The 8,227-nt window shown below is 42.4% G+C and overlaps 2 protein-coding genes across 2 annotated transcripts; both read right to left on the bottom strand.

The window, feature by feature from the left end:
• Window positions 1–375: 375 nt before the first annotated feature.
• On the bottom strand, window positions 376–3,138 carry LOC121539241 (cytochrome P450 1B1-like). The gene has a single exon (XM_041847584.1). The coding sequence runs from the start codon at window positions 2,806–2,808 to the stop codon at window positions 1,234–1,236; it is 1,575 nt and encodes a 524-aa protein (XP_041703518.1). The 5' UTR covers window positions 2,809–3,138; the 3' UTR covers window positions 376–1,233.
• A 2,177-nt stretch (window positions 3,139–5,315) lies between these two features.
• LOC121539240 (cytochrome P450 1B1-like) lies at window positions 5,316–7,769 on the bottom strand. Its single transcript, XM_041847583.2, has one exon. The coding sequence runs from the start codon at window positions 7,498–7,500 to the stop codon at window positions 5,920–5,922; it is 1,581 nt and encodes a 526-aa protein (XP_041703517.2). The 5' UTR covers window positions 7,501–7,769; the 3' UTR covers window positions 5,316–5,919.
• Window positions 7,770–8,227: the final 458 nt, after the last annotated feature.

Raw genomic sequence — 8,227 nt, 5'->3', positions numbered from 1 at the left:
TGTCATCTCTCAACGTCCTCAGACAGGGATGGACGTCGAATACTGACCTGTATCACGGGTGACCTGGCTACTCCTGAATCAGAGTGTGTGGGTTAAATAGGGATTACAGCCCAAGTACAGAGTGCCCTGGGTGAAATATTGATGAGTGGGGCCTGTGGCTGGGGCTGTGACTGCATGTGCCCTACCAGACCCAGGGTGTTGGGGTCTGGAGGCAGAGCATGTGTGCTGCTTACACCCGAGGTCTGCATCAATCTTTCATGGCAACACACAGACTCGACATCGTGATCTATTATTACCTCTTTGACCTCCCTGCATTGTCTTGTTCCTAGCAGTTGTGCTCTCCTAAGACTGACATATGGCACAGACAAGGCTGAGAAGGAGTATAGGATTTATTGCATGGAGCTCAGGCACTATGGATTTCATACAGTACATGTATCATAATCATAATACAATGGAATTATGCAAGTGTACCGAAACTTCTGAAAATGTATAATTGTTATTACAGTATGTACTTATGCAGATACAAACACCATGAATACATATCTGAATGGGTCAGAGGATGTATAATTATTCAGATATCTCAACATGGGCAACACAACACATGATTTCTCCACATCACTGCAACAACAAAGCACTTACAGTAAAATGGATTCATGACCACCAGTTTGTATGCCAATTTGGGGTGGCCAAACTAAATACCATCCTATATAACAATAGATACTTAAGATGTATTCTAAACTGTGGCTTTGGCCTGCCACATCATAGTCATTTTAATTATTACATAACACTTGTGTAGCAATCTGCACACATCTCTAGGTTATTTTCGTATTAATTTATCTGGTAGATTAAATTATACTGCAACACAATAATTTGATGGAGTGAAATTGTCCATAAAATTCAAATATCATGTGTTTCCAATTTCTATGAGAATTTAGGAGGGATATTTTGTAACATGAATTGCTACATTCCAAAATTTAAGAAATGTCCTATAGATAGCCTGTACAATAAAATTATAGAAATACAAATATGATTCAGTTATCTGTCACAAAAAGTGATTTATACAATCAACAATCAGATTAGCTAATGATAATAATAGTAAAGTATTAATATAAATCTTAGGTTGGTACCTATTAAAGCATAAACATTCACTGGTGTGTACCTACCTTTTATATTACATTGGATTACTGCACTCCATTAGTGGGTGCTCTGTTTGAAAACACAAAGAACAAGATTTTATGGCCCAGTAAGTAATTCTCCTCTGAGTTTGGCAGAGATGTTGTAGTTCAGGGGCTTCAGTGTTAACCCATAGGAGCAGTCTAAGGAGAGGTCCTGATTTGGATTATTTTCAAAGGTGCACTGGTGAATCAAAATAGCAGAAAATAAAAAGACCTCCACTTTGGCGATCTGGTCACCGATACATCGCCTCTTTCCTGCTGAGAATATCATCACACTGTTGGTCAGATCCTTGTCAAGGGCACTGTTTTCATCTAGGAACCGTGAAGGGTCAAAGAGATGTGGGTCCTTCCACTTTAAAGGGTCGTGGTTGACAGACCACTGGTTGATGAAGACCACTGTGTCTTTGGGGATGTGGAAGCCTTCGATGGTGACATCTGAGGTGGTGGAGTGGGGGATGGTGAGGGGTACAAAGCTGGTGTAGCGCATGGTCTCATAGATAACAGCATCTAGGTAAGCCAGGCTGGCTTTGTCCTCAATACAGGGCAGCCTGTCACGGCCTACCACTTTGTCAATCTGCTCCTGCAGTTTGGTTTGGATGTTGGGGTATTTCACCAATAAAAGGAGCATCCAATGAAGGCAGGTGGACACAGTATCCAGTCCTGCACCAATCAGATCAGACACTGTCCCTTCTGTGTGAGCCTCCGTCAACCCGGTATCACTGTCTGCCTTGTCAATGACTCCAATAATGGCATCACTCATGTCCCGGGTCACTTCAGGGTCAAATGTCTCCCTGTGCTCCACAACCTTGTCTCTCACAAAGGTGAAAAACTCTTTATTGAGGTCTTTGAAGCTCTGGTAGACACTGCGGACAGGATTTGGGAAATACTGAAGCCAGGGCATGACATCCACCAAGCTGCCAGCCCCCACCGTCTCTCCAAACTTGTCCACGCTGCCCAGAAGGGTTCTAAACTCAATGTCATCATGTCCATAACGTTTTCCAAAGCACAGGGCACAGATTACATTTGCAGCAGCTACTGTCAGTTCATGAGCAGGGTTGAAAAACTCTCCCTCAGCACTGAGTTTGAGAAAAGCTTCAATGAGCTCAGTGGCCTCTGCCACAACGTGCTCCTCAAATGCTTTTTTGGTTTGGCTGTTGGCAGAAGAGAAAGCTCTAATGGTGGTCTGAGCGATCTTCCGGTGCGTCCTCCACTGTTTGCTGTAGTTAGTGAATGTCATGCTGTTACCACCAGACACTGACTGAAAAGACACAAAGTTGGGTCTGCCTGCAAACTCTGTGCTGTGTTGAACCAAGGCTTCTCGTATTGCTGTGTCTCCATTGAGCACCACTATGTTGTTGCAGCCCAGTCTTATCTGATACACGTTGCCGTACTTCTTTGCCAGCTTGAAGAAGGTGATATGAGGCATCTGCCCCAGCTGCATGGCATTGCCCACCACTGGCCAGGCAAAAGGTCCTGGCAACCTTCTCTTGAGTCTGAGATTCCTGACCCACAGACAGGCTTCCAGACAGAAGAGGAAAACCAAGGAGATGACCAGCGCTGGCTGGACCTGTCCACTCCACTCCCTGATGATGCTGCTGCCCTTCACCTCAAACTCTGTGTCCAGCAGTGCCATGATTCTAAGACGTTCTATTTCTGTTGCCCAATTCTTCAAATTCTGAGAGAGATTACACTTTTTCTTTGTTGAACACTATTCCTGGTAACTGGATAATTTAAATGGGTCCTCCTCTCACCTCAATTCCAAAAAAATAAAAAATAAAATTGAGTCTGTTTTTAAGTATGGTCAGTCCTACATTATGATCCGAAAATGTAAAAAATGAATCGAGACAACAAAGGTTTTCAGCACCACTTACACACTACAGTCTCTGTCTCCTCCTCTTCCGTGCTGGCTTGTGAATGGGCTCGATCAGGTTGAGTGGGTAGCAGTGGTGCAGTTGGTGTCCGTCTTCAGATGACCATATTAAAGGAATGAAGATTTCAGCCTTGACACTCCCTTATATATCTCCTTAGTGGGAGGGGTCACAGACTCAGGTTTTGTATTATCTCTCCCCTCCCATTGTGACCACAGAGCAGGCATTAAAACTCCTATTCATTTCTTTTAGCACCGAGGCACTCGGTCCAGCCTACTGTCAGTTCTTTCTTATACCTAACACTCAACACCACGGTAAGACAAGGAGGAAAGCAGCAACCAGTCAGGCCTGCCAGCCAAGGGCTAAAACAGAAGGAGTTTAGATTTAACAGGCCAGAGGACCTGAAAGATTGGGCTGCACTGCCTTTAAACACAATACAGGTACCACAGGGGAGAATTTTATATGGTTTCTAGAAATGGTGTAGTAGTTAAGTTTCAAGATTTCAGTCACAAAGACCACCTTAGCTAAAATCACCATAACTAAACTCAGGGGACACTGATTGGTCCGGTTATATTCTGGATTGTGGAAATCGCTTGATTACCTCTCTAAGGCGGCAGGTAGGTTAGCGGTTACGTTGGCCAGTAACCAAAAGGTCGCTGGTTTGAATCCCTGAGTTGATTATGTGAAAAATCTATTGATGTGCCATTGAGCAAGGCACTTAACCCTAATTTATCTGGATAAGAGCGTCTGCTAAATGACTATTATGTATGTGTAGGAGTGATTCTAGACTGAAATACAGCAAAGCAAAAGTCTCAGTGAAGCACTCAGGCTAAGGAAGGACTGCTTGTAACTTTAAAATATTCAGTTGAGCTTTCTTCTGTGGATTGTAAACTAATGTACGCATTTTTAATAACATTATTTAATTTTTTTAATCTGTTATTTTCAGCCAATGTTCTGTTAACTCTAAACACCACTAGGAATAGAATCCAAGATATGACTATGAAAGCTCTGGGTTTTGCATCCGGACACAGAACAGAAACAAACAATACACTTTTATATGTTTTATAAAAGTATACATTTACCAGAGCTTTTGTTAGCGTAATGGTCCTTTTATACATAGTAAATGAGATAATATAGCTCTTAGGCTTGTCACAATATTAAGTTTATTGTATTATACAATGTACCTTAGAGTGTGGATTCCCATAATAATCTTTACTTTGTCATGTGTTAAGCACCACCTCATATTCATTGCACTGTACATGGAGTGTGTTACTACAAAGAACAACACATGGACAGGAGAATGCAATCCTTCCGATGATGTGCTTAATGAGTTAATCAATGACAAACGAGAGAGAAGCAGAATGTCACTATCAGCCCCTGATTGTTTTAAACATTGCTTTATTAATTCCAGATGTAGCTTATTTTTCAATCATATAAAACAAACAAACAAACAAAACAACATATTTTCAATCATGAATCCTTGCCTGGACATTCAACACATGCTGTAGTTGAGTTTCTTGGTTTGAGAGAGGCAGAGATTCTGAACAATATTTAATAAATTCCTGAACACATGTTCTTTGACAAAGGGGAAATTACATCCATAGCTTTCAGAGCCTTGAGATGTAAACAGACATGCATTTTTGAAAATACATCAAAACTTTAAAACTCCATTAATTTGTGTAGTAATATTGTATTTAATGACAGTTGGTTTGGATATGAAGGGATGGGTTGTGTAGCTGGAGTGCCTGTTCAGTAAAGTAGATTTCTGAGAAGATCAATGTGGTCAGTGTTTGGAATTGATCCTCTCCCACGAGTTCATCAGCATTATCAGTACCACACTTCTAGACTCCAGTAGAAACCCACCTCTCCATTGAAACACCTCTAAACATTGTTGGAGACACTGAGCTTGAAGTTGCACAGAGGCAACAGTGCTGTTAACGCTGAATTGTTTTCACGCGGTAGGCTATGGCAAAGACATTACTTGATTTTCCTTTAGCAGTTTGTCAGCATCTGTCATCTTTCAACAGTATTCAATGTGCTCATATGCATGGTGTACAGTGGATAGTGGATTTGATTATAATACTTAACAAATATTGTTCATACCTGAAATACATATATTTGTAAAAATTTGTGACAGCTTTATGTGAAAAGGATAAATACATTGATACATCACCATACATTGATACATCCCCTGTAACTCAGTTGGTAGAGCATGGCGCTTGCAACGCCAGGGTTGTGGGTTCGTTTCCCACGGGGGGCCAGTATGAAAAATGTATGCACTCACTAAACTGTAAGTCGCTCTGGATAAGAGCGTCTGCTAAATGACTAAAATGTAAATGTAATGTTGATGAGAGAAATCCAAAAAGTCCTCAAGGCAACAAACTGTGGTCCTTCAGGTTTGACTACAACATTCACGAACACTCACAAGCATATTATATTGTGATATAACCTTCCATTGACTGTTGAGGAATATTCTAGTTTCCTGCACATATTTTCATACGTAACATGCTGAATACTATATATGAAGTACACTCAAAACTCAAAATGTATGTAAAACTTCCTTAAAGAATATGATCAAGTACATAGTTTGAGAACCTGTTCATCTTCATTGACCGCATGACCTGTCCCCTGGCCCCCAACAGGAAATATAGCTATACCTAGCAAACTTCTATCACTGTAATCATACTTTCAATCCTGTATCAACAACAATGCAAACATATTAAATTGTGTTCAGATATTAATTAAATATGAAATATGAAATATTACACTCAACAACAGCATTCAGTGCATGTTTACTAATACTCACTGTAAAATATAATTGCTTGGCAAACTTTTAGTTTTTGCTGGCCTTGAGTCACAATATTGGGATGAGATTTTTAGGCAGGTGATACCAGACCGAGCAGCTTCCCCCTGAGTTTGGTTGTGATGGTGTAGTGCAGGGGCTTCAGTGCGAGCCCATAGGAACAGTCAAGGGTCAGGGCCTCTGAGGGGTTGCTCTCAAAGGTACACTGATGAAGCAAGATGGCTGTAAATAAAAAGATTTCCACCTTGGCGATCTGGTCGCCAATACATCGCCTCTTACCAGTGGAGAAGATCATGACGCTGTTAGTTAGGTCCTTGTCAAGGGCACCATTTTCATCTAGGAACCGTGAAGGGTCAAAGAGATGTGGGTCCTTCCACTTTAAAGGGTCGTGGTTGACAGACCACTGGTTGATGAAGACCACTGTGTCTTTGGGGATGTGGAAGCCTTCGATGGTGACATCTGAGGTGGTGGAGTGGGGGATGGTGAGGGGTACAAAGCTGGTGTAGCGCATGGTCTCATAGATAACAGCATCTAGGTAAGCCAGGCTGGCTTTGTCCTCAATACAGGGCAGCCTGTCACGGCCTACCACTTTGTCAATCTGCTCCTGCAGTTTGGTTTGGATGTTGGGGTATTTGATCAAAAGCAGCAGAATCCATTGTAAAACGGTTGACATTGTGTCTTGGCCGGCACCAATAAGGTCTGTGACTGTTCCTTCTGTGAAGTCTTTGGTCAGTCCACTGTCCTTTCCGTGCTCGATCACGTTAATGATAGCATCACTCATGTCACGCGTCACATCAGGGTTGAAGGTTTCTCTGTGCTGCACCACTTTGTCTTTCACAAAGGCAAAAAACTCCTCATTTATGCGTTTGAAATTCTGGTAGACGCTGCGGACAGGATTTGGGAAATTCTGAAGCCAGGGCATGACATCCACCAAGCTGCCAGCCCCCACCGTCTCTCCAAACTTGTCCATTCTGCCTAGGAGAGTTCTAAACTCAATGTCATCATGGCCATAACGTTTTCCAAAGCACAGGGCACAGATTACATTTGCAGCAGCTACTGTAAATTCATGAGCGGGATTAAAATATCGTGCTTCTGCACTCATTCTCAGAAATACCTGCACAAGATCCATAGATTCTCCTAAAACATGCTGCTCAAATGCTTTCTTGGTCTGGCTGTTTGCTGAGGAGAAAGCTCTAATGGTAGATTGTGCAATTCTCCGGTGCATTTTCCACTGTTTGCTGTAGTTCGTGAATGTCATGCTCCTGCCTCCTGAAATCATCCGAAAAGACACAAAGTCGGGTCTGCCTGCAAACTCTGTGCTGTGTTGAACCAAGGCTTCTCGTATTGCTGTGTCTCCATTGAGCACCACTATGTTGTTGCAGCCCAGTCTTATCTGATACACGTTGCCGTACTTCTTTGCCAGCTTGGAGAAGGTGATATGAGGCATCTGCCCCAGCTGCATGGCATTGCCCACCACTGGCCAGGCAAAAGGTCCTGGCAACCTTCTCTTGAGTCTGAGATTCCTGACCCACAGACAGGCTTCTAGACAGAAGAGGAAAACCAAGGAGACGACCAGCGCTGGCTGGACCTGTCCACTCCACTCCCTGATGATGCTGCTGCCCTTCACCTCAAACTCTGTGTCCAGCAGTGCCATGGTTCTAGATGATTTATTACCTACCCCTGGAGACAGATATTGTGAATAGAAGAAAACACTACAAAAAAGTTCCACTTTAGTCCAGCTCACTTTTTAAAGTGATTTTGTGATGTTCAATTTTAATGAATCCATGTAAAATAAAACTAGTTCAGTTAGATTAAAGTTCAAAGTATCCTGCTGAGACCATGGTGACAGTCTCAGTACTTCTTGGGAAATGATCTCAGATGAAGCTTTGGGAGTTATGGTGAAGTTGTTCTCTAGTCACTCTTTTCAGCAAGATGTAAGACTTTAACTAGTTTTGCTTCAGCAGGGTGTCTTATATGTTTGCAGTCGGTGGGCAGGGCTCAGCATTATTTTCATACTCCTCCCATTGTGGTAGCCCTGGAGACCCCACTATATATTATCTTTCTGCTGTTGGACCTCGACGCGCGCCGCGCACTGGGAACAAGAGCTCGCAAGAGCAACCACTGTCCCAGGAGGTGAGCTCCAGTAACTAGTGACAAGTTTAGGAGGATAGTGACGATTATTCTACTAACTCTAATAGTGACAGAACGATCACATTTTAAATTGTTATACTTTCTTATACTTTGAAGATTCAACGGCGCATTTTGATACAGAAAAGCGTATAGCATACGATTTGTTTCTCGTATTGTCGATGACGTATATGGATGCTTTTGTGCGCGTCTGCATGGACATTCTATTCTCTCCATAAATAGCCTAACTTAAA

Source organism: Coregonus clupeaformis, chromosome 25 (genome assembly GCF_020615455.1).
Source record: "Coregonus clupeaformis isolate EN_2021a chromosome 25, ASM2061545v1, whole genome shotgun sequence".
NCBI classification, from domain to species: Eukaryota; Metazoa; Chordata; class Actinopteri; order Salmoniformes; family Salmonidae; genus Coregonus; species Coregonus clupeaformis.
The sequence above is the reverse complement of the archived record's forward strand: the minus strand, read 5'-3'. Positions and strand labels throughout refer to the sequence as shown.